Source organism: Phoenix dactylifera, chromosome 13 (assembly GCF_009389715.1).
Source record: "Phoenix dactylifera cultivar Barhee BC4 chromosome 13, palm_55x_up_171113_PBpolish2nd_filt_p, whole genome shotgun sequence".
Lineage (NCBI taxonomy): Eukaryota > Viridiplantae > Streptophyta > Magnoliopsida > Arecales > Arecaceae > Phoenix > Phoenix dactylifera.
This window is the reverse complement of record NC_052404.1, coordinates 4378239-4406112: the sequence shown is the minus strand read 5'-3', so window position 1 is coordinate 4406112 and position 27874 is coordinate 4378239. Positions and strand designations below refer to the sequence as shown.

The following is a 27874-nucleotide window of genomic DNA, read 5'->3' as shown; positions in this document are numbered from 1 at the left end:
GAACCGCTGTACCAAAAAAAGAAAAAAAAATTCCAGATGCAGATTGGAATGGGCTAACTCCGCAGTCCATCCCACCCTTTCCAACAAAAAGGGCACTGCTCATAAATTAGACTAACAGTTCAAATGCTGGAAACACAATGGGCATGAGGTTACCAGCCATGATCATAGGTCATGCCTACATCAGCTACATGATGGCAAAAATTTAACAATCGATGGCGATGCTACTCGACCTTTACCAGCCATCCAAACATTGAAAACTTTTCAATTATGGAATCAATGTCTGAATATGAAAGTTTTTAAATTCAGAAATGGACATTGAAAAATTGTACCCATGAAGTATCCAAGGAACACAATATAAGTTGTTTCTTTTCCAGGATGGCCCACAAAGTTACAAGTCAAGCAACAAATCATAACCTTCCAACAAAACTTGCACCCAAGACAAAATCAATTCAGTTTCCGACACCAAATTCATGGAACAACAGTAAAGTTTCTTGTCCACTAGCTCATCGGATTCTCATGAAAGCATAATTTTGCCCTCTCAAATACAATCAGTAGTCGGACGGGGCGATCACGTCATCAATTTTCAAAATCATTTTCACCACCTGTGTCGCCAGCAAGATCTGCTGCTGTTTGCCTATCAGCGTCTCAAATACATTCTGTTGCTGCATGTTATTCGTCCCAACATCATTACAATCTATGCCACAATATGGATTGTTCTCCTGCAGAAACCATTCAAAAAAGCTTAAGAAAACCGCATACAACTCTGCAAGCCATAATGCACTGATCCAAAAGCTACGCAAAATAAGACAACTGGATCCTGTTGATAGAGTTAATTACTATGAAAACCTATAAAATGCATGAAAAGAAAGCTGTTAACAAAGGGTTCTAGGGAGTATTTCGATGCCCCGGTTGCTATAGAGGGATAGCATGTCAATATAAAAGAGAGGAAGAAATCTGAAAGAATGAAAAACACCAGACTTGAAATCCCTAGAAGGGATTGTAAAGTAGCCTCTGCACACTCCGATTAAAAACTAATGCCCAACAAATCTCATCACTCAATTTTGTGGTATAGTTCTTGTGGGGACCTATGCAGGAGTGCCTTTAGTCTCACATCAATTCTGCACTAGAAGATCTTGGATAATCATATGGAGCTAAGGAACCCAAATAGTACCTTATGGATAGTCCTTTTCAATGAGGGTCTCGGTTGCTACAGTATAAAAGCAGACCAAATCCATAACCCATAAGGACTAGAGGATATTGTAGCATTGACCACAAGCGCCTCGTAATTGTGATTGGATATGTGATTAGACCCCTAGCCTAGCTAGTCAAACAAGAGGAGCATATAAGGAACTAGGCAGGCATGTGTTTAATCCTACATTGATTGTGCACTAGAGAAACCTTGGCTTCTTATAAGGAGCCATGAAACCCAAATAACACCTCCGGCTATCTTTTCTGGGAGAGGCCTTCGGCTGTTACAGTACACTTACTACAGCCATCTTAGCCTTGCGCATTCAAAACAGAGCATTCATACACCCCCTTAATTATTAAAAGATACTTTGAATTGTCTGAAACAAATCCAAATCAAAGTGAAATGAGATGGTATACGTCCCTTCTTGGACTTCAGCAAAATCTATGAAGGATAGGCAGTCACGGATATAGGTGCGACATGAAATAGATACATCGATATAACAAATCTTTTAAAAAAAATACTACAAAACTGGCAAAAAACAATACTCGCATCAAATATATGTGAAAAAGAATACATGAAACATAATGGGTTATTGCAACATGATAGCTCATACTACATATAATGACATCAATATAAACGGACTCCCATTAGACCATAATCCATATAATAACATCATCACAAACTCTAAAATAAACCATCATTATTAAAATGTCGACATTCATTAAAAAAAAGAAAAAAAAATACCAACCCTCATTCGCCTAGGCATCCTTGAAGTATCCAAATTCCGAAGCATATATATAGAAAGTATTTCAGAACCTTTTTTAAACAATAAAAAAAATATTTAAAATTAAGTATCCAACATATGTCCAGGTTGTATCAAAATCAGGTATCAATGTTTTCTGAAACAAAATCATTGACTTCACTCAAGGAATTACTCACACATTTATCATTCATATTGCTAAATACAAAATAATACAGATACATCCAAAACAACCAGACAAAAGTTTATGAAATGGATTTTCACTGTAACTCTCAGATGCACTTTTAAAGGGATATACAGAAGCTTGGACAGGTCATGAGGATGAATATCAAAAGGGAAAAACAGAAGCTATGATAGGGTCATGACGATGAAGATGAGGAGGTCTGCATCTCAAATGATAGTAAATTTAAGATTCTGAGACTTGGTCCTTAGTAATACCATTAATGTATAAATACTTAATATGCTGTTAAACTGTGGAAAATTAGATAGTTCATAAAGAAGTGTTAGCATTCTGAAAAAAAAATGTACTAATTTTAGAAAGTGGATCATAATAGTGACAGCATGATAAAACGAGGTAATTCTTAATGTGCACACAATCTTTTCAAAGTCTTTATTTTTCCCTCCTTGTTTTCTGCTGGATTTTTTTCTAGGCTACCTTTAGTTTTAAAAAAAAGGATAAAAAAGGATTACATGACTGACCATAATCACACCATATTCAATGATATATACAATGAAAAAATGACCCGTCCCAGTATAGTACCTCCTACCCTAGAATTAGAAACATGCATGGAATCAAAAGTACGAAAACACCTGAATCATGGGTTTCTAGCTAAAACATAATGAGTTGATAAATTATGAGAAACAAGGATCGCACAACAGAGCACACCCTTTTAATAAAGCATAGAGAATCTAAACATTCAATACTCACATACAGTAATGAAACTAGTTCAAAAAGCTAATTTAACAACAAACCTTGACTTGCTGAGATTTGACTGCAGTCAGAGTATCAATAGGTTGGAGACCACTGTTCTCTGCCAGAGCCATTGGTATAGAATCTAAAGCTTCAGCAAATGACCTGATAGCATACTGAACATATGGAAGGAAAAAGGTGAAGCTTAGTTCAACATGTATCAATAAATATTTGAAAAGCCCAGAAACTATTTACCTGCTCAACTCCAGGGTATTTATCTGCAGCAGCTTCAACAGCAATTGAGCAAGATATCTCAGCTGAACCACCCCCATAAACAATGGAATTGTTACGAATCAGATTCCTTGCCACACATAGCGCGTCATGGAGACTACGCTTAGTTTCCTCTATCACCATTTTGTTACCTATTCAATCACAATTGAAAATATGCATAAATTAGCTGCAATTTTTGCTCAAGTTTATCTTGCTTGACAGCAACAAGTCCATGGATTAATTTCTAAGACAATAATTAAGTGGATCAGAAACATATGTTTGGAGCAGAATCTCAGAATCCATTGACAGATGCAGGCATTACTCAAAATTTTTCCAGGTATACCAGCACATGCAGGTGTGCCTGTACAGACACCCCACCCCGACCCCCCTTTTCTACAAAAGAAGTACCTATTCTCCAGAATCATTTCTGTGGTTCACATAGATAAACATGCACCAGGCACATGTACTCACACAAACATATATTATAACAAAGTGTTAGATGGATTATGTCATTCGAAGTTCTACACACCGGGCTGGCTCAATTGAGCTACAGGCCTTGCATGTAGTCTCCAAACTACCTGAGAACAGCATCAAGCTAAACAAGTTCATGTTAGTCATATGTACATCATCAGACTAAAGCTTGGACATATCTATACACACATACATAAGCTTGCATGCATGCATGTACATAAAAAACTTGACAAGATGCCGTACAAGCTACTTCTTGGGCATGTGCAATTGACATGAACATCATCTTCAAAGTCTTTTCCAGTTTTCCCACATAAAAGGGGCCAGTATTGTACCACCACAAATTTGAAAATGCTCAGTAAAAAATCTAGTAGAGCTGCCAACCTAAAGTCAACCCTCTAAGGACTGGAGCTTAATTCTAGGCCAAGGAAATTTTACACAAGGGAAAGCTTTGTCAGAGAACCTAAACGGTCAATTCAAGTAGGGAGATCAACCTTATGCTTGTGACTAAAAGTATATAATCAAGAAGTAACCGTTGAAATTTCTACAGACCTGGAAAAAGGTCTAGAGTAGGGAAGATGACAAATTGACAAGGTTTCACATGGGAACTACATCCATTTTCACAGCCAAAATCATAATCCAAAGAATCAAATTCAAAAATAACCTCGGAGCATAAACTAGATAATAGAGAGCCCATTCTTAAATAGTTTTGGCAGAAAAAAAACAATTTCTTTGATGTAAACAAATATGCTGCTTGTTCAGGATTTTCTGAACTGATGCCTAACAATGATTTAAGAGCTACTGCTGTAGCTAACAATCAAGTCGGATGGACTTCACTGTGGAGATTACAGAGAAAAGAAATCAATGATATAAATCTATTGGGTTATTTGTTGCACTCCAAACCGATCTTATGTACCATCACCAAGCAAACCATGAGTTTTAGCTTGGGAGCACAAACATTCTCTCTCATCCCCTCATCGTGCAAAGGAATGTGTTGCGCTGGTACTCCAAATGATTGCATAAGAGAATAATGTTCTTCCAATTTTTACAATATTGTCAAAGAATAATGTGTCACATGGCAACATGGATACAGCTGTGTGGCATAAGTGATTCGTCATACATGCATGCATGTTGGACAAACATTGTACACATACAAACATATATATAAATATATCATATACATATATGACAATGTCAATGCATGTATCTGGTGGTCTATAACACAATGGAGGGAAAAAGGAAATAGTTGCAACACACACAAGCACCCATATACAAATCTCAACTCCAGCAAAACAAATTAAAAGGTGCAAGTCTTTTGAGTGGGAGCTTAGCTATAATTTATATATCACATGACAATTGTAAGCCAGCACCAGTATCGTCATTGAAGGAAAGTCATGTTATCCCCAATGAAAATCTGAAAAATTGTCTCTTTACATCTGAGTAAAAAATGAATATTTTTTCCAATTTTCAACCTCAACTTCTTGACGACAACTTTAGAATTTTAATATGCATAACTAGACACTAGTCCTAATCTTGCCATCATGTTAAATGCTGCAACTGCAAATGTAGTTAAAAGTTGACCCCATTGGTGTTAAGTTTTGAATTTGGTCAGGCTGATGTGCGGCATGCTGTCAAGAGCAATGGCTACTAGTTACATCTACTTACCTGTTAGTTTGGTTCCTATTATAAGGAGTTGTAAAGAGCTCACTAAGGGGGTATCACGAGCTTCAGTGAAATGACTCATAACCATGAATAGTGAGTTACATATAATCATGCAACTCTAGCGTCCAAAAATCCTACACAATGGATATTCATTTACTTGGACCAAGAGCAGACATAGGAGATGATTCAGGTGCAAGATCAGAAAGTTATGACAATAACCAACAGAGCAAGAAAGCATCCAAAGAGCGGGTGTATATGCAAGATTTCAAGAAACTTCACAGTGAGTGCGGCGCCTCATGGAAGAAATAGCCAATTGTTGGCTAGCAAGCTAGGGGTGTGATTTCATCCTCTGATCCTCAATTATGCTGGTTACTTTATGAATTTGGTTACTTGTCCATAACCCTAACTGCCCGAATAATTTAGAGTTGGGGAAAAACTGGGGCTGTCAATAGGACCAGTTGGGCCCAAAGCAGGCCTGGGGTTTAAGCCTCACACCCGAACATTGGGCCAGCCTGAAGCAGGTCCAGAGATACCAAGCCCGAGCCCAACCCGATACGGTGTAATTTTTTCAAGCCGGTTGGGTTCAAGCAAGGCCTTTATTCATTTTAGACCAAAATCTTAGGCCGTGATCGCCCAAAACCAGTTGACCTTCCTAAAAACTGACCAAATTGCATTTTCAGGCTAAAGTCCAGCTCGGCCTGGTTTTTTTTAGGGCAAGTTGTCAGGGAACTCGGCCAGCCTGGCCCATTGACAGCCCTAGGAAAAAGATTTGCTTACCATAAATGTTCCAATATCATAAATTCATTTATCCATGATTTAAGGGAAAGAAAAACAGTACAGAAAACCATGCATATCGATAAATTCCAACTAAGACTCACAATGAGCCAGTAATAATGCATGTTTGGGCATTATCTGACATGACAAGGCAAATCAACATTGGACAGTTACAAATCTATTTAAAAAAAGGCAGATATGGACTATATTTACATACCACCACGAATGAATATTGTTACTGCCCTTGAGTTTGCACATTGCTCAATATACAGCATCCGATCCTTCGTAGTTCCAAATGATTTTTCTCTAACTAGTCCAGCCTGGTTAGTCACAACAAGTAGAAAATGATTCTCTCAGGATCATACACATGCCAGTGATAAACTAAGACTACTAACAATATTTAAAGAGAGAATACAAGAGAGGGAGCAGAAGATCCGTATGGACAAGGTAATGGTAAAATGCAATAAAGGATTCCATGTCCAATAGCACATTATAGACCAAGTTGCATGATAACGTGCTCATATCAGGAAGAATATTAACTCTTAAGTTGAAATCAGGTCCAATTACTGAGTCTAAAAGTAAGGTCAATAATTGTCCCTCAAAATGTCACTCATCTACCAAATGATCCATGTTAAAAGTATGTTAAGGGGTAGTTTTCAATGGTACTGGCATATAACATCTTCAGAACCCTCTTAGTGGTGATGAATTGCCAATAGTTGGAGGAAACAACCCAAAGCAGCTGATGAAACACTGCCTAGTGAAAGCAGAAGTAAGCAAGTTTATCAAAACAAAAAGATAAAGAAATCTTGGAAAAGTTGGAGGTCTGACTGGCAAAGCTTAAAAAGGATGCATCTAGAGCAACCTGACTTCTAGTCGTTCCCATGCATCTAGATATGGGTTGCTTCAGATCTAACACTATCATTTCAGCACCTAAAGTGATCTACGACATGTTGCAAAATTGTGAGAAAATGCATCGTAAAATGCAGTTGCATTGGATGCTGCCCCTCACAGGAATATATGGCAAAAGATGATTCACAGCAAAAATATAAAAAGTTGATCGCATGTAATATGAAAAATAAAATATAAGCAACTACTGATAATACAGAAAGACATCTATAAATGGGAAAAAACTTCGAAAGGAAAAAAAGCAGTATAAAGAAGATGATGGGAAATAACTTAAACTGATAAAAAAAAGTTGTAATATGTTGAGAACTTTGGTTCTTTATTATGAATTCATAAAAAGTCTGATGATTTGAGAACTTGGGGAAACTCAGATTTATCTGAAAATTTTACTATCGTATCTCATGAATCTCAGGTTGAGTATCGAGATTTTCTACTTTTAGATGCTGTTAGAAATAGCATACTATGTTGTCTTGAAAATAACTTCCACTCTTTCTATGAGACTTGCTTTCTGTACATACAAGGCATGCAACTCAAGACAGAAGTATTTGATAAAAGGCTATCAACTGATGAAATGTTGGGGATAAGGGAATTAAACCTTATTTGTTTGAGGTGAATAATATTTGTAAGCATAATTCTAATATTTTTGTTTTCCTAAAGAACATTGATCGAAGCAACTATCTTTATAATAACTGTAGAGGAGCTGTTCATTACACACTAGGGTCTCGCGTTACAATGAATGCATATATCTGTAAATATAACGCAACTCTTATATAGCTTACAAGCATAGAAACACATACCATGTCATGGTGAAATGTCATTCTATCAGCAAGATTTAAGCCCACATCCTATCAGTGCAACCAATGATGGGCAATCTAAACTAAAGACTCGGTCATTAAGAATCACTAACAAAATTTTAAAATGTTTGAAAATCAAATTTTTTTTGACAGACTTCGCACTAGTGCATTAGGTGACACTCATAGAAGCATGAAGCAACTATTTGAATTTGAATTACAACTTAGAAACATCTTCGCTAATTTTGGTTCCTATTCACTTTAATATGTGCAGTTAATGATCTAAAAATGTCTGAAAATCAATTTTTTTGACATACTTCACACTAGTGCATAGCTGACACTCGTAGAGGCATGAAGCAACTATTTGAATTTGAATTACAACTTAGAAACATCTTGGCTAATTTTGGCCTATGCACTTTAATATGTGCAGTTGATGATCTACAATTTGGATTTTCAATTTATAAGGCCCAGAAACATTTTGACATGCTAGCCCTTTATAAGAAACAGCAAAAACATATGACTATTTAGGTTCAGGAATTTTCAGTGCGGGAGATCATCAGTTATGATGTAGATTACTAACTCAGTTCTATCATTATTTTCCCACTAGTTGGTTTCTAAATTGAATCCCACTAATAGGATTCTATTTGAACCCACTATAGCGATCAAGATGTGTGCATTGTGTATCTAATGTATGTGTCCATATAAAATTATTTGTAAATAAAGAATCTGGACTGCTATGGCAAAGAAACAGCAATACTGTAAATCCCAGGCCAATATTTAAGCTGTTTTTATAGGTGATAAACTCCATTTGTAAAACTAAAGGTAAGAATGAACTTAAAATGAGCATAACAATAAATATATATATAAAAAAAAAAGTTTTGGTTCCACTTTACAGGTGGTTCTGCATGAATGTTTTTTTCACAAAAATCACATTATTTTCCTCTTGATAAATTGTTTGCATAGATTTTTCTATGAAAACTCATACAGAACAAGCCCAGTTTATTGATAATAGAGTATGCATCACAGTTAATCAAGGTGAAATATGTCATCAATACCATTTCGTGGACTCACAAGACTTCTACTCAGGCAGAAAAGGAGAAACATGTATTGTAATAATAGAGTTTATCTATACAAGCATAACTAATGCTTTAATTGTTTTGGCCTACCAAACATAGAAATGAGCACCAAAAGAGCTGTGTTTTAGCCTATTTCCGCAAGTCTTCAACAAAAAACAGACTGATTTTATCACCACGTGCTTTGAAGCAAAGCATGCTGGTTTCATCAGGAAGATATAAAATATAAGCATTCATAGGACCACAATCACAATATTTGTCAACTTTTTCAAAAAGAAAAAAAAGAATTATTCGCCCTCTGAGGGTCAACCAATCTGTGTATTATTCGGTGGCTCACGAACAGAACGCGAACTGTTTATGTTAGTCATGAATCTTGCAAATAAATCGCAAGATAATATACTGTTCTGTGCTATCTTTCATTGCAAAGCAAATTTGCAGCTCACTGACAGGTGGATGTGGTGAGTTCAAGGAAGCATGAAAAACAAATTAACAATGGGAGGATGCAAGAGAACCTAGTACTGAGGAAGTGGAAACACCATAAAATAAAGAGATATCCACAAACACGTGGCTAAGGTTTGCACAAAAAAATTTGATTCAATGAAAAAAAAATAGATTGGCACCACTTCTCAATGTCCCAATGATATTAAAATTTTAGAAGATTTAGGATTTTAAAATTCCTTTCTCTCAGCTTCTCCACTCATTCAACTCCCTCTACTTTTTTTTGAATTTGAAAATCTTAAACCTTTACATGTTAAAATCTCTTTTTCTGATTGGATTAAGTATACTAATTTAAAATATCCAACATACTTGAAGATATGCAAATGTATAAATTGATAGAATTGTAACTTTATCATTTTATACATAAACAATTATGCCTCGATTTTATTTATTTATTAAGTATTCAATCTCTGAATTTCTCCCAAACTTTTCCTGAATTTGACTTCTTCCAATTCCAACGTTTTTAAACTTACAGAATTGTTCCTGAATGCTGAACTTGTGACTCTGAGTAGGACAGCATTATCCATGACTTTATAAAATGAGTTATTATTCACAACTTTTCCTAAAGGTATTCTTTATCTAAAGGGTACATATTAATACTTTTCAGTTTTCTAAATTCTCAATTGTTAGAAAATTTAGATTATAGACATTTACTAAAATTACCACAAACATGTACTCTTATATTACTTATCGACTCTCCACAAAATCACATTTCTATATTTTTATTTTCTTATTTAAAAACTTAAAATACAATTTTCTAGTTCAATTTGCTTTATCCAAAAATGCTCCAAATAAAATGCCAATACAATTACCGTCGACTTGGCCTGAGATATGCTTGAACACATATCTAAACCACAATAGCATGAGAAAGACAAAGTATAAAACAAGTCCGATATTCAGGTCATCAAATTGCTGGAGCCCTGCTCACTTTAACCGAGTCTTATCCATGCACTCTGTGGTTAAACTGTTAAGTCAGTCTTGTCCACCAACATATTATCCAGAATTCAGTATACCACTTTGCCTCACTCTCCATGAAGCAACTTAATTCTCCACCAAGGTGCCACCTAGTGAATACCAAATGACTGTTGGGAATTGTATCCTAAATGTCAATCGTCAGCATATTGATGATTGAATTTTGTAAATAAATTGACAAATTAATAAAGTATTATTTGGCATTATTCATCATTTCATCTTCAAATGAACTCTTATATGATGAAGTCCTTAGGACTTATGTTATAATAAAGGAGGATTTATCTTTGAGTCCTTAAACTTGTTCGCGACCAAATAATATGTTGTTACTAGGACGACAACATTATCGAGATTAGGTCGTTGTGTGACATATATGTTGGTTGTCCTCTTAACCAAGGAGTGTGGAGACACTGGTATGCCATACAGGTGAAGTGTAGGAGTACATTTCACTGAACGTGACCAATTTCGGAACGCTCTACTGTCGAGAGATGTTCCGAGTGGATATGGGTATAAGTTTGGCCCTCTGACCTGAGACCGCAACCTGTGACTAGCAAGCAACTCACTGTACTTTGGTACCGGACTACCTGAATTTCTAATTCAGTGACGGAAGGTCACTGGGTGCAGTCAAGTACTTGCGTAGTCAGTTGTGAGTCAAGATGGAATTGACCCCTCCTGGAAACAGGAATAATGTCTTGTGATTAATTTAGCAAAACCTTGGCCAGGGTAATCCCAGTGAGGAGTCACGGGATATCTAAAGTTAATCACATAATGGATGTACTAATTATAGGGTTGACAGTGAGCTCTAAGTCATCCTGGCATTAAGAGTCAAAGGGATTGAATTATACAGTAACCATAGTTCAGGGTTCCAGAATATTTGCTTCGCATATATTCGGCCTATTCGGACGTCGGGTACCATTGCTAGATGGTCACATCGATTAGTGTAGGAAGTCGTTCCTATACTACCGGCTTAGGTTCGAACCTATGAGGTCACACGCATAGAAGATTCTTGATTGATCAAGAAGGCTGATGAATGATTAAGAATCATTCAGGGATAATTTGGTCAATTCGATTGGCAAATTATCTTATAAAATAATTAAAGTAATTATCGAAGGATTAATTAGTAATTAGATTGCTAATGAACTCAATTGGATTGAGTAATTAGACTAAGGATGAGCCAAATTGAATTAGATTCAATTCTGGGCTCAATCAGGATTTTTGACCTGATTGGATTAGGTCTGAATCAAGAGGACTTAGGTTGACCAAATTAAATTAGATTAAATTTGTGCTTAATTAGGGATTGACCTAATTGGATTAGGTTCAACCCATGGTAATTGGATCATTCTAATTGTTAGGATTTAATTAAATTAAATGGGTTTGATCTGAAACTGTTCGGATCTTGAAATCCACTTGTCACATATCCATGCATGGCGCCATAAATTGATTTTTAATATGATTAAAAATTAATTTAATTTATTTAATGGTGCCATGGGACACTTGGCAACATCAGGGACCTCTTTCATCATTAGATGGGTCGAAATGGAGAGATAAATTCATGAAAAGAATTGGATAAGATCAAATTCTCTCTCTTCATGACATATGTCATCCTTATCTCTATCTCACTTCTAATTAAGGTTGAATTTCGAATTTAATCATCACAAAATCACCACGTGACCCTCTAATCTGTTTGGGGGCATAGGAATTTCGAAATTGAAAGAGAAAAGTGGCAACATGATGAATGGTTTAGATTAGATCAAGCTTCATCATGTAATGGCACATGAACTTGAATTTTGAATTCAAAATTCAAAATCCCACAAAATCCTCCACAAATATGGGATGGTTGGCATGAAGTTAGGTAGGAGAGCAACATTAAAAGGACCTCCATCATCTGGTGGTCGAATTCAAGGAAAAAAGAGAGAAAAAGAAGAAGGAAAAAGAGAGAAAAAGAAGAAGAAAAAAGGGAAAAGAAAAGAGAGGAACCCTAGTTCATGCATGGAAAAATTCTGCATTCAATCTAGCTGACTTCTTCCTCCTCTAAGTCCATCGCGCCATTAGTGTTAGGGGTCCCTGATAAGAGTCTTTAGATCCGATCTAAGTCCTCTTCAATCCCTTTAAACCTTTCCTCCAAGTTCTTCCAAGAAGGCAGATCAAAAGTTGATAGCGTTTGGAAGATCAAATTTCAGCCTCAAGAAATTCTGCGCAAGCTAGCACTTCCGCAGGATTGGATCTCTTCAGGAACTTCGCGTGGACTTCTCGTAGAGGCCATTCGTGTGCGTGGCTGCGAAGTCGAGGATCAGATCCACAAGTTTCATCCATCATAAAAGGTATTAATCCTACATTAATCTTTTATTATGGTGTCAAGATTTAGGTCTGATTCCCCGAGGTTTTACCCTCTTTTGGGGCTCCTCACGGAGATATCTCCAGAATCCATTCAATGGATATTCGGAGATTAATCGGAATAGAGTTCTTAAGTTTCAGATCTGATAGTTAATCATGCATGAAAGTTTTAGCATAATTGTTTAAACGATTCCGGCATAATCCTATGTGTTCTTAAGGTGCTGATTTCTAGATTTGATCTTGTAAGCATGCATGAATTAAATTGTTTGATTCGATTTTTCCGCTGCGTTTTAAAACTTAAAAAGAACTACGTATGGCTTGATCCCCCTTATGAAGGGATACGTAGGCAACCCGATCAGGTTCAGCCATGGTTTTTTAAAAAAAAAAAATCAGCATGCTTAACACCGAAGAACCTAGGATTCACTTTCAGTGGTATCAGAGCCAGGTTCATGTTTAAACTTTTATGTTTTAATTCTTGTAATTAAATCTGAAATCATTAACATATTTAGATTAGATCTAAAGTATTTTTTATGATTGATTTAATTGCTGATTATGCATGATTAAGTAGATCTGAAATTTTGGATGCATATGATGCATGTTTGTGTTAGGATTAGTAACATGAATAAATCTGAAATTATAATATTATTTAGATTAGATCTAAATAAAGTTTATGATTTATATGATCTCTGATTTTAATGAACAAATCAGATCTGAAAATAAAAATGAAAAAATAAATACATAAGATGTATGTTGTTTGAATTAATTCATGTTGTTGTGTATATGTGATGCATGAACATAAAACATAATGACTTAAACATGAATTAAATCTGATTACATGTGATTAGTTACAAAAACTCAGATCTGAAAATATGTTTTAAGAACTGAAAGATTGTAATTAATATGTAATTAAAAAGAAATATGCAATGATCAAAACTTTCATAAGTCTAAACTTAATTGAGAATTAAGTGTTATGAAATAGAATTGTAACTCAATTAATTGACATTGCATAATTATTTGGGCATATGGGTTAGCTTGAATCAAGTTCCTAGGATTGGGTTAGACCTAAGGATAGAATCATACATGGACAAATAGAATTAATTGATCAAATCTAATTAAGTAGTAACTAGATTAGGTCAAGAAAATTCTAGGTCAATTTACAATAGTTGTAGATGGATCAAGTCCGTGTCTTTGATTAGACCAAGATGGAACTTGATTTAGGCTCAGAGGTGTAGCCCGAGTCATTTGAGTAATCAAATCGAAATTGATTAACCAGTCGGTGTCTAAGGTAAGTTTGGCAGTTTTGACCGGTGGTTTTTAATTGGGAGCTACTCGCACTGATTCGTCTTTGCCGAGTTAATGGCATATCCCTTCCACCGATCTCACTTACCTGGCTGACATGGTCAATCACATTTTGATTGGATCACTTAATGATTCGAGTTAGCCCATGCCTATAAGGAAAATCAGTTTGACTGATTTAGGTGCCTCCTTAACCGGTTTGAGTCTAATCTGATTTGGTGAAGTCAGTGGGAGAAATTAGACTAACCGGATCTTCTTATCTATCCTAATTAAGAAATCCTCTAAAATTATTAGGTCCTTAAAATGAAATGGTTATGGGGATAACTAGGTCATAGCCTCCCATTAAGTTGGGTGATAATGGGTCTAATGCTTTGATAATTATTGGAGGCGCGACACGCCTGGTACTTATCAAGCATTGGAATTGTCATTCAATATATGATGAGTTAAGTGTACCTTCAATAGGCGGTCAGGTGAGCTGAGCCACACTCGGGCTTGGTCGTCTATTAGTTGATTAGACTTAACCCTATCATTTAATGGTTGGACCTGACTAGGGTATTCGGTGGAGGCGCCACACGCCTGCCGAAGAACCTAGGGCAAAATTATCACTAGAAGTTGCTTGGTGAAGCAACTGGTTTAGAACCTACCAATAGGTGCATATGGGTTAGCCGAGCCACACTCGGGCCTATATGCGATCTATTGGGTTCTAGTGCCCACTAAAGAATTAGGAGTAATTTTTCGAATTGGAGGTAGAGGCTACCAATTTGTATAAAATAGTGGGAGTATCTTTAGACTAAAGTCCAAGTCTACTGTATTTAGTCAATTCATATACTAATAGCCAAATTTCCTTTTATGTAAAAATGGCCACAAGTTTGTCACTTCGCTCATTATTGGATAATGACAAGTTGACTGGTCCCAACTTCAATAATTGGTATAGAAAGCTGAAAACTCAGCATAGTCAGACCAAAAGAATTAAGGATGACCAAAGTCAGGCAGAATGCTTCTATTGTAAGAAGCAGGGGCATTGGAAGAGGAATTGTCCTCAGTACCTTACCTCACTTGACCCGAACAGGCTAAGCAAGAGAAAAGGGCAATCAGTTGCTGATCAAGGTATTTATATGATAACACCTTGTAATTTCTCTATATGTGATAATTCGACCTGGGTATTAGATACTGGAAGTCCGTTTAATATATGCAATTCGTTGCAAGGACTTCAGGTCAATGAGAGATTTGAAAACAGTGAGAGATTCCTGAATGTTGGAGATGGAAGATCTGTTCCAGTTCTAGCTTTAGGAAATCTCAAACTTGTTTTCAATTCTCATGTAGTTGTCTTGAGTGATTGTCACTATTGTCCTACATTCTTATTGAATGTAATTTCCGTAGGCCTTTTCGCCATGAACGGTTATGAAATTTCAATAAAGAAATATTCTTATGATATCATTATGAATGGTGTTACTGTAATGAATGGACAATTGAGCAATGGTATCTACTTGTTATCACAACCTGTTAATGTAATGTACACGTCAAGTAAGCGTCCTAGAATAGATAAAGTCACGGATGTCTACCTTTGGCATCATAGGCTAAGTCATATTAACAAGAACAGGATGAACAGGTTAAGTAAAGAGGGAATCCTCAATGTTAATGATTGTGAATCATTGACAACCTGTGAGTCATGTCTTCTTGGTAAGATGACCAAATCACCTTTTACCGGAAAAGATGAACGAGCCAGTGATTTATTGACCCTTGTACATTCTGATGTATGTGGGCCAATAAGCACAGATGCTAGAGGTGGGTATTCATATTTCATTACGTTTACAGACGACCTTTCTAGGTATGGTTATGTCTATTTAATGAGACATAAATCTGAAGCATTTGAAATGTTCAAATTGTATCGTAATGAAGTAGAAAAACAAACTGGAAAGAGTATTAAAACTCTTCGATCAGATCGAGGAGGCGAATATCTTTCCAATGAGTTTTTGACATATTTAGGAGAGAATGGGATTCTCTCCCAATGGACTCCTCCTGGTACACCACAGTATAACGGTGTATCAGAAAGGAGAAATCGAACTCTGTTAGACATGGTTCGATCCATGATGGGGTTTGCTGATCTGCCCATATCCTTTTGGGGATATGCTCTTGAGTCAGCCTGCTACATTCTAAATAAGGTTCCAAGTAAGTCTGTAAATAAAACACCACATGAGATGTGGACTGGACGTAAGCCGATGCTCTCTCACCTTAGGGTTTGGGGGTGTCCAGCGTACGTCAAACGTTTGAAGACAGACAAACTTGAACCCAAGTCTGACAAATGTTTCTTTGTTTGTTATCCTAAAGAAACTAAAGGATATTACTTCTACTTTGCTAAAGAACAAAAGTTATTCGTAAGCAATAGAGCTGTTTTCTTAGAGAAAGAATTCCTTAGTGAAGGAACTAAAAGCTCTAATGTTGAGCTTAGGGAAGTTCAACATGTAGAAGATCCGACACCATCTACTGAACTAGTTGAGTCGGATTTGATTAGATCAGATCCAGAACCCATCTTAGATGCACCATTAAGGCGATCAGGTAGAGTACCACGTCAGCCGGACAGATACTACGGTTTCTTGGTCCAGGACGGGGATCCTGTCGAACTTGATGAAAACGATGAGGATCCGATCACCTATATGGATGCTATGCAGAGGCATGACTCTGATGCATGGCTTGGAGCCATGCAATCCAAAATGGAATCCATGAAGGTCAATGATGTATGGACATTAGTTGACCCACCCGAAGGGATTAAACCCATAGGGTGTAAGTGGATTTTCAAAAGAAAACGGGGCGCAGACGGAAAAGTAGAGACCTATAAAGCCCGTCTGGTTGCCAAGGGATATCGTCAACGTTATGGTATTGACTATGACGAGACGTTTTCTCCTGTGGCAATGCTCAAATCCATTCGGATTATGCTTGCGATAGCAGCACACTTAGATTATGAGATCTGGCAGATGGATGTTAAAACCGCTTTTCTAAATGGAGATTTAGAAGAGGAGGTGTATATGATGCAACCTGAAGGTTTTATATCTGCGGATGAGTCTAAGGTGTGCAAGCTTCAAAAATCCATTTATGGATTAAAGCAAGCTTCACGGAGTTGGAACATACGATTTGATAAAGTGATCAAATCATATGGCTTCATTAAGAATGAAGAGGAACCTTGCATTTATAAATGGGCAAATAGTTCAGTTATTATATTTCTTGTTTTGTATGTGGATGACATTCTTTTAATCGGGAATGACATTCCTGCATTACAAGGAATAAAGGTTTGGCTATCATCTCAATTTGCCATGAAGGATTTGGGAGAAGCATCTTACATTCTAGGGATGAAGATCTATAGAGATAGATCTAGAAGATTGCTTAGATTATCCCAATCCACATACATTGATACTTACTGAAAAGGTTCAGTATGATTAATTCCAAGAAAGGCTATCTTCCAATGGGCCATGGAATTAACCTCTCTAAAAGGGATTGTCCGACAACCTCTCAAGAAAGAGAGAGTATGGATAGAATTCCATATGCTTCGGCAGTGGGATCTATAATGTATGCCATGACATGTACTAGACCAGACGTGGCATACTCATTAGGAGTAGTGAGTAGATACCAGTCTGATCCAGGTAGCAACCACTGGAAGGTTGTAAAAACCATCCTTAAGTATTTGAGAAATACTAAAGATCAGTGGCTTGTCTACGGTGATTCTGACTTAAAACTTGAGGGATATACCGATTCAAGTTTTCAGTCAGATCAAGATGATAGCAAGAGCGTGTCGGGATATATCTTCACTCTTAAGGGTGGGGCCATCTGCTGGAAGAGTTCCAAGCAGCATACAGTGGCAGATTCTACATGTGAAGCAGAATACATTGCAGCATCTGATGCAGCCAAGGAAGCCGTATGGTTGCGCAAGTTCATCACCGAGCTGGGAGTGGCACCTTCCATTGATGGTCCAGTTCCTATATTTTGTGATAACACTGGAGCCATAGCTCAGGCAAAGGAACCTAAAGCACATCAGCGGACCAAGCATATTCTGCGACGCTATCACCTGGTTCGAGAGATTATAGAACGAGGTGATATTGATCTTCAGAAGATTGACACAAAAGAAAATCTGGCTGACCCATTTACCAAAGTTCTCGGCATCAAAGAGTTCAACGAACACAAGTCGAAGATGGGTATTAGATACTGTGCCGATTGGCTTTAGGCTAAGTGGGAGTTGTTGGGAATTGTATCCTAAATGTCAATCGTCAGCATATTGATGATTGAATTTTGTAAATAAATTGACAAATTAATAAAGTATTATTTGGCATTATTCATCATTTCATCTTCAAATGAACTCTTATATGATGAAGTCCTTAGGACTTATGTTATGATAAAGGAAGATTTATCTTTGAGTCCTTAAACTTGTTCGCGACCAAATAATATGTTGTTACTAGGACGACAACATTATCGAGATTAGGTCGTTGTGTGACATATACGTTGGTTGTCCTCTTAACCAAGGAGTGTGGAGACACTGGTATGCCATACAGGTGAAGTGTAGAAGTACATTTCACTGAACGTGACCAATTTCGGAACGCTCTACTGTCGAGAGATGTTCCGAGTGGATATGGGTATAAGTTTGGCCCTCTGACCTGAGACCGCAACCTGTGACTAGCAAGCAACTCACTGTACTTTGGTACCGGACTACCTGAATTTCTAATTCAGTGACGGAAGGTCACTGGGTGCAGTCAAGTACTTGCATAGTCAGTTGTGAGTCAAGATGGAATTGACCCCTCCTGGAAACAGGAATAATGTCTTGTGATTAATTTAGCAAAACCTTGGCCAGGGTAATCCCAGTGAGGAGTCACGGGATATCTAAAGTTAATCACATAATGGATGTACTAATTATAGGGTTGACAGTGAGCTCTAAGTCATCCTGGCATTAAGAGTCAAAGGGATTGAATTATACAGTAACCATAGTTCAGGGTTCCAGAATATTTGCTTCGCATATATTCGGCCTATTCGGACGTCGGGTACCATTGCTAGATGGTCACATCGATTAGTGTAGGAAGTCGTTCCTATACTACCGGCTTAGGTTCGAACCTATGAGGTCACACGCATAGAAGATTCCTGATTGATCAAGAAGGCTGATGAATGATTAAGAATCATTCAGGGATAATTTGGTCAATTCGATTGGCAAATTATCTTATAAAATAATTAAAATAATTATCGAAGGATTAATTAGTAATTAGATTGCTAATGAACTCAATTGGATTGAGTAATTAGACTAAGGATGAGCCAAATTGAATTAGATTCAATTCTGGGCTCAATCAGGATTTTTGACCTGATTGGATTAGGTCTGAATCAAGAGGACTTAGGTTGACCAAATTAAATTAGATTAAATTTGTGCTTAATTAGGGATTGACCTAATTGGATTAGGTTCAACCCATGGTAATTGGATCATTTTAATTGTTAGGATTTAATTAAATTAAATGGGTTTGATCTGAAACTGTTCGGATCTTGAAATCCACTTGTCACATATCCATGCATGGCGCCATAAATTGATTTTTAATATGATTAAAAATTAATTTAATTTATTTAATGGTGCCATGGGACACTTGGCAACATCAGGGACCTCTTTCATCATTAGATGGGTCGAAATGGAGAGATAAATTCATGAAAAGAATTGGATAAGATCAAATTCTCTCTCTTCATGACATATGTCATCCTTATCTCTATCTCACTTCTAATTAAGGTTGAATTTCGAATTTAATCATCACAAAATCACCACGTGACCCTCTAATCTGTTTGGGGGCATGGGAATTTCGAAATTGAAAGAGAAAAGTGGCAACATGATGAATGGTTTAGATTAGATCAAGCTTCATCATGTAATGGCACATGAACTTGAATTTTGAATTCAAAATTCAAAACCCCACAAAATCCTCCACAAATATGGGATGGTTGGCATGAAGTTAGGTAGGAGAGCAACATTAAAAGGACCTCCATCATCTGGTGGTCGAATTCAAGGAAAAAAGAGAGAAAAAGAAGAAGGAAAAAAGAGAGAAAAAGAAGAAGAAAAAAGGAAAAAGAAAAGAGAGGAACCCTAGTTCATGCATGGAAAAATTCTGCATTCAATCTAGCTGACTTCTTCCTCCTCTAAGTCCATCGCGCCATTAGTGTTAGGGGTCCCTGATAAGAGTCTTTAGATCAGATCTAAGTCCTCTTCAATCCCTTTAAACCTTTCCTCCAAGTTCTTCCAAGAAGGCGGATCAAAAGTTGATAGCGTTTGGAAGATCAAATTTCAGCCTCAAGAAATTCTGCGCAAGCTAGCACTTCCGCAGGATTGGATCTCTTCAGGAACTTCGCGTGGACTTCTCGTAGAGGCCATTCGTGTGCGTGGCTGCGAAGTCGAGGATCAGATCCACAAGTTTCATCCATCATAAAAGGTATTAATCCTACATTAATCTTTTATTATGGTGTCAAGATCTAGATCTGATTCCCCGAGGTTTTACCCTCTTTTGGGGCTCCTCACGGAGATATCTCCAAAATCCATTCAATGGATATTCGGAGATTAATCGGAATAGAGTTCTTAAGTTTCAGATCTGATAGTTAATCATGCATGAAAGTTTTAGCATAATTGTTTAAACGATTCCGGCATAATCCTATGTGTTCTTAAGGTGCTGATTTCTAGATTTGATCTTGTAAGCATGCATGAATTAAATTGTTTGATTCGATTTTTCCGCTGCGTTTTAAAACTTAAAAAGAACTACGTATGGCTTGATCCCCCTTATGAAGGGGTACGTAGGCAACCCGATCAGGTTCAGCCATGGTTTTTTAAAAAAAAAAAATCAGCATGCTTAACACCGAAGAACATAGGATTCACTTTCAATGACTTCATTCATCAATGGCACATACACCAAGAGAGCGTGATTATTTAAAAAATGTTAATTTGGGCTTCAAATTATAGCTGATCAAGATATGATAGAAGCAAATTTATAAACCATTTATGCTAACAAAAATTCAAAATAAAACATACCCTTCCTAGCTTTTCAGGTGTCAGTTCTTGGAATCTAGGGACTATTCTTCCACCTGTTGGAACAGCTAGATCATTAGTAAACTTGAAATACTGTCTTTGCAACCTCTTTACTGCAGATGAAGAGCCAAACATTAATGCAAACCTGTTGCAATGGCAATCAATTCCAACTCAACACCACCAACCCATCTGACAGCAGGCAAATTCCGATGCATCAAAAGATGGTTTGCTTCATCATCAAAACCCCATTGACAAATAACAAGGGTTGCACCAACATCCTGTAGGGGTCAGAACAAAAATAACTGAATAAAAATGATTTTGCTTTTAAAGGGCAGAAACATACATAATGGTTCAGCTTTTCATATGTCAGGATGCTAAGAGACTGTTTCTCATATTAATGACCATGGAAAGAATTTAAAATTTAAAAAAAAATTGAAATCTCTTAACGAAAATGAAGGCAGGTAGAAAGGGGAAAAGCAAACAACTTAACAGATTAAGGCACAAGACCAGGTTGACTGAGTGTGGAATAAAGTAATCATACTTACAATTGGCCACACAACAATATAGTTTGAACGACAAATCTTGTACTACTGGCACAACATTAAGATTCTGAAGGTTACTTAGATCAATTCCAGAATCAAAAGCTGCTGGTTCAAGACATTAAATTGGGCAAATACTATACAGCTTATTTACCTTGCATTTTTGAACCATATCATCAAAGTACTTCTGCTCTTGTTGACGTAAAGTTTGAAATTTCTCCACAGTGTCAATGTCAACCTTATGCTTTGTCTTTGGCTTCGGTGGCTCAAACGGGCAAGTAAGAATAGCAATTTTTGCATTTTCAATTCTCTTTGGCATCTGAGGATGGCTCATATCCTTGTCAACAGTTATTCCATAGACAAGCTCGGTATCTTCCAATTTACCTCCAACCTTTCCTTCTACCTTAATCAAATCAAGGTTTACATCTTTCCTTTCCAAATCTGCAACTGCCAGAACTGCCTTAATAGCAATCTCAGCCAGCATATGCTTGCAACGATTAACACTGCACCATGACCAAAGTGAACTTTACTCACACAAGATGAACATAGAATGACAGAACAAGCACTGTAACAATTAATTACATATTATGTTATTACTCAAAGTAGAAATTGTCTTTTGAAATATTAATATAAAATGAGGCCTTCTCCTTAAGCAAATGACATGCTCCCAAATTTTATAGATCCAATATGCTTTGAGAATGGAAAAGCTTTAAGAGTACCAGTGAATTCACAAACATGGATAAATCTCAATCCAAAATTGTGAAATCTTACATCAAGGATAACCTTATATCATAGATATCCTAAGGTGAATGCATACCAAAGATCATAAAACTGAATCTAACTATGAGAGATATGATTGAAAATACCTGTGAAGAAGAGGTACCATATTCAAATGTCAGTGTTCGAGCGTAGAGGATGAGTAGATGCATTTACTTACAATATGCTACAGGACAATTTCAATTCAATAGAAAACACCGAGAAAAACAGATCGGAGAAGGCATCGGATGGCAGGAAAAAAAGCAAGTAGAGACTCAAAACTGCTAGTGACTAAAGATTTTTCCCACTAAACAACTTGACAAAAGCAACATCAAGAGATGCAGCACACTGCTGACGATTCGCAAATGCTGTCCATGTTTTTTAAAGTGTGAAGCCCAGGTTTGCCAGTAAAATCAATAAGCACTAAAAGAATGCAAATTTTGGATTAAAGAAAATGCAACTGGTGATGTTCAAGGTTGTTGCAGAAGCACACTAGAAATGAATTATATACAGCAGAGTAAAATTGAAGAGATAGAAAACGTATCCACTAATGGGGTTTTTGCATATATATCCCTGCATGGGATATTGCACATTTACCCCTTAAAATTTACTATTTATATATATATAGACACACCCTCATTTTATCCTGTTTTTCGCAGCAGTCACTTATCATTATATTTTTGGCTGACAGTGTTAATTCGTAATTATTTCAAGCATAGAATCATTATATTTTGCATCAGTACCCTAAAAAATGCATGTAAAAACAACTCTTCAAAAGGGAAGTTGAATATTGAATTTTTTCAATGATATTAATGCAAACAGGTAATGGAGTCAATTTATATTTAAAAAGAATCAATGTTAACACTCTCAACCAAAAATATAACAGTATGAATTGAGGGGTATATATGCAAATAGTGATTTTTGAGGGGTAATTATAAAATACCTTATATTTGCAAGGATATATTTATATATGCAAAAATCCAATTATTATTTCATGGTTTATCTATCGAATTTAAGAGTATATAACTAGACTAAGGGCAACCAGATATGTAACACAAGTCCCTCCCCTCAAGTAAACTAGAATCTCACAAGTCTTCTCTTAGGCATCCTATGCTCGAAATTGGGATGCCAGTCACACAAGGATCCCAAGGCATTGTATCTTGGAAAGGCAACTTTGGAGTCATGCCAAGGAATTTAATGGCATTGCACCACAAAAAAAGAAGATAAAACTTGGAAACTTGAGTCCAGCTGAGCACTGAAAATTAAAATTTCAACTATGTTGGGACTCCAACGTAACCCTAGGACCCTAGAGGCCTTTGGAATACCAAACAAATAAGAAAAACAACCATAAACAAGATAAATCTTGGCCAGAATCATCATATGGTCTACATGACGAACCATAATTTTCTTTTAATTCTAAAAGCTCTTCAATAAAATGTTAAAGTCACAAATAGATTCTGATTTGCATAGTTCTAAAGGCACTGAAGAGCCGACTAAGTTAACTCATAGTTCTTATTTTATACCTCAATTATCATGTATGATATTTGAAAAATCATATCTTTGATTGCTGCTTGCACTTGACCAACTAAGATTGCAGACTGGCTTCTAACTATATTAAGACTCTGAGCCAACTTTATAAATTTCCAAGTCAACTAAGGAATCAAAATACATACTCAGCTACTGAAATTATTGTGCTGATGTAGAATAGATGCCTGTTGTTCAAGTGTATTTAGACTCTGAGCCAACTTTTGAAATTTACATGCCAACTAAATGAGGAATCAAAGGACATACTGTGCTACTGAAATTATTCTACCATAAAATTGCATGCCTATTGCTCAAGTGTCTGAATGCACATCTTCAGGCACAAAAAATTATCTAGAGAGCCAGACTGAAACTCAATCACCTATATAGAAAGGATTAGAATATGATAATTAGGAATTTAGGATAAAGAACCTATATTGTGAAATGTACAAAATATGAATGGGATTTAATGATACGAATATATAATCAGTTTCACTTTGATACAGAAGGAATAGATTTAACTCCACATGAATGCAACTTGATTTGCATCAAAGCCAATGCGAAAATTTTGATTTATTTCAGTTTTTTGCCTGCTAAACCGTGCCGAGTATGTTCGAACAAAATTTAAGATCTAAATTTACGACAGGCGTATTAGTTAGGTTCAGCATTTCTATATCCATGTAGGCCATTTGCATTATTACATTCAAAGCATCTGCCCGCTTAATTTTTAGTGTATGTAAGTTGTATGTTGTCCAGATCTCGTCATATATAGTTTTAACATCTTCAACCAAGTTTTACTTCATTTCATGTTTATAGGTTGTACTTCTACGAGAAATCTTAGTAGGCAGAAGCGAGGGAAATACGTCTTTGCCAATGCCCAGAGTTTCCAAAATAAAAAGCAATTAAAATTCATTCATCCTGTTTAGTAATAATACATGACACAAAGTCAGTGCAATAAGCTCATCTCTGGCTTTCATCATATTCAAAAATGAGCAATGATTAGATCATTATGCAGAGTGCAAATTTATATCTACCACAAAGTGGATAAATCTACCCCCCCACAAAAAAATAAATAAATAAATAAATAAATAATAATAATAATAATGTGACTTGTAATCATCAGTGAAAGGAATTCCTGGTTTAGTGTTTTAACTTGAATAAGAAAAGATTATGAATGGCATTGGATTTCAGTTTGGTAGGGAATATTCCCTCCAACACTCCTTTCAATTTTCTTCCATGCATCACCTTTGTACTTCTCTCTTACCCTACCCATGTAATAATTTTGTATTCTCTTAAATTAAGACATCTATATCTTCTCTAAACTACCCCTGTTTTTATTTATTTGTACTAGTCTACTACTCTACTGCATTTTTCACATTACAGTATAAAAAAGGTATAGAAAGAATCGTCAAGCCCCTTTTTCTTCCTTTAACATATACTTTTTTGTAATAGATATAAATTGTTTGCCATAATAAGAATATAACGACCCAAATTCTTTATTTTCTACGAAGACACTATGCATGCTTTAGTCATCAAATCCTACTTGTGGAACAGGAAGATAACTGCAAGTCCCTATGATTTCTTTATATGATCAATGAATCAGATATAAGATCTGGACAAGCAGAACACAGAAAATGCATCAGGCATAAGATCACATTATCCCAATTATATACTTCCTTGGCATTGTGATCTGAGAGAAACTTGAGTAAGAAAAACAAATCAAACAATAAGCATCTGACTGACTGCAGCAAAAATCAGTGCACGAGAGAGAGAGAGAGAGAGAGAGAGAGAGAGAGAGAGAGAGAGAGAGAGAGAGAGAGAGAGAGATTTTACGGTACTCATAGTACAATACAATGCATAAGTATCAAAATTCAACAATGTAAACTCAAAACTCATTGAATATGAAAAGAATCAAGACAAAACATAATAAAAGAAGAGAACTGTAAATCATTCTGCTTAAAAAAAAGAGAAAAAAAGTAATAACTAATTGAGCTTAAAAAAAATGAAAGAAAACTAATAATTAATCGAGCTTACATCTTCGAAGACAATGTGGTCATGCAGGTCTGCATCAAAGGCTCAATATTATTAGCACTAAATTCAAATTTCTGGGATATATGCTCGAGATGTTCCACAGCTATCCTAGAGGCCATCTCATAGCCCTCTGCAATCCTAATAGGATGAATGCCACGTTCCAGAAGCTTCTCAGCCTGCTCTAAAAGCGCACCAGCCATAACAACAACCCCTGTGGTACCATCACCAATTTCGTAGTCCTGACTCCGGGACAATTCCACCATCAACTTTGCAATCTGGTTATCAACATCCATCTGCTCCAGGATTGTTGCCCCATCATTTGCTGTCCACGTAACAAAAAAGCGTTCAGCAAAGTGCAGGAATTGGAATGAGTCTGATATTTATGGATTACATCATTTTCTCATAAAACCATTAACCATCTAAATGGAAGGAACTATTGGATCATGAAACGGTCTTTCAATCTAGTCCTGTTTAGTTTTAAGTTTTGAAAGAACTCTCCTATACAAATTATAATGCCGCTCCTACTTTGTGATCATTTGCTCCCTCGACCTTCAGATGACAGGTTATCATCATTACAGCCACCACCGGCTGCATTACATTACTTTTGAAAGTCCATCACTAGTTCACAGGAACAAATAGAATTCCAACCAAATTTTTTTCCAAGTTTCGTGATTGTCATATGTCATGAAGGTTTCAGAGAGGCACTGCAACATCTCCCATCCTATCTTATACCAAAAAAATGGATAAAATCCTAGCAAGTCACATTAGTCCATGACCAGAAATCCATCTTCTCACCCATCCCACAATTTCCATCTCTCATTTCCCCACATTAGCATCCAAATCCACTAAGTTTTCCTTAAATCCCAATAATCCTCATATCAGAATCTCAACTTTAAAAAAAAAAATGTTTCAGGAGAAAAGTATAGATCAATGGCACACAAAATCTATCAATTACCACGTCTCCTTACTAACCATCGATGCAAATCCTAACTAGAGCTGGAAACCTACACGTACACCAGATCAGTCCAAAACACCCAAAACCGCCATCTCTCCCGCTCTCAATATCTTCTTGACAGCACCAATCAAACCCACTATTATTTTCCAAACTCCTCCATCAACCCCCGAATCCATCCATAACGAACGGTGGGATTGAAAGTACCCTCAAAAGAACAACTTTTTTGCTACTAAATACCCATAAAAAACCAACAAGAACAAGCATTTTCTTCATTCTCTCCAATCTCCTGAAACCCTAACTAACAACCCACTAACTCCATCCACATCAACATAAAAAAAAAACAAGAAAAAAGAGTCGTTTTGCTGCTAGATACGCATCAAACACAAACAAAACGACTTCTTTCCTTCATTATTTCCAAACTCTTCAAACCCTAAATGCAAAAAGAAATCAAACGGAGAGAAGGCAACGGGCGGAGCACTGACTGATGGTGACATCGCCGTCGGGGCTCTGTAGCATCTTGTCCATGCCCTTGGGGCCAAGGGAGGTGCGGAGGATCCGAGCGACAGCCTTCCCAGCCGAGATGTTGGCCTTCTGGGCCTCCAAGCCTCTCAGCCGGCTCTTCTGCTCCTGGTCCTTTATGATGATGAAAGGCCTCCCATACTCGTCGAACGCCAACGCCATTCTTCTCCTCCTTCAACCTAAACCTTCTCAGAAGAACGAAGAAGCAGCAGAGCAGATCACGAGGCGGAGCACGCGACCGCCGCAAGGGGAAGACGAACGAGCAAGAAGAACTAGTAGGTTCCGGAAGACAGGAGAGAGTTGCTGCTACCTTTTATCAGGGCCTTTCCACTGTATACCATCTAGGGCAGCAAATGAACCGGGGTCGAACTCGGTTTGATGACTGGCTCGTTGGGAGTCAGGCTCAAACAAGCGTGCGGACCATGTTCGGCACGTGCAATCCACGCGGGAGGAGATGGTTGCGAATTCCATCTGCCTTGAAGGTTTTGTTCCAAAACTTCAAATAAATATGATAACATATGAAGGGGTTGGCTCATATCCTTTATGTTTTTTAGTATTGTTATTTCTTTATTTGATGAATGAAATTTCATAGGGAAGAGATAAAAGAGTGCCAACTGCACAAGTTGGTAAAATCT

At 36.8% G+C, this 27874-nt stretch overlaps 1 protein-coding gene and 1 long non-coding RNA gene across 2 annotated transcripts; both read right to left on the bottom strand.

Annotated features, from left to right (window-relative positions):
• Positions 1-240: 240 nt before the first annotated feature.
• LOC103716426 (T-complex protein 1 subunit epsilon) lies at positions 241-27596 on the bottom strand. Its single transcript, XM_008804408.4, has 9 exons — positions 27203-27596; positions 25769-26087; positions 21612-21960; positions 21064-21196; positions 20922-20974; positions 6251-6353; positions 3115-3281; positions 2922-3035; positions 241-719 (listed from the first exon to the last, which is right to left on the bottom strand). The coding sequence occupies exons 1-9, from the start codon at positions 27399-27401 to the stop codon at positions 549-551; spliced, it is 1608 nt and encodes a 535-aa protein (XP_008802630.1). The 5' UTR covers positions 27402-27596; the 3' UTR covers positions 241-548.
• Positions 22605-25757, bottom strand: LOC113463346. The gene is made up of 2 exons (XR_003387445.2): positions 23539-25757; positions 22605-23309 (listed from the first exon to the last, which is right to left on the bottom strand). It is a non-coding gene; the product is annotated as an uncharacterized LOC113463346 (long non-coding RNA).
• Positions 27597-27874: the final 278 nt, after the last annotated feature.

Bases quoted from the DNA above. Each gene is read 5' to 3' on its own strand.
- LOC103716426 (XM_008804408.4), bottom strand. From the start codon at position 27,401: ATGGCGTTGGCGTTCGACGAGTATGGGAGGCCTTTCATCATCATAAAG. The intron at 26,088-27,202 runs GTCAGTGCTCCG...TTACGTGGACAG, and splicing joins CGACGGCGATGTCACCATCA to CAAATGATGGGGCAACAATC. The intron at 3,282-6,250 runs GTATGTAAATAT...GTGATTGAATAG, and splicing joins AACAATATTCATTCGTGGTG to GTAACAAAATGGTGATAGAG.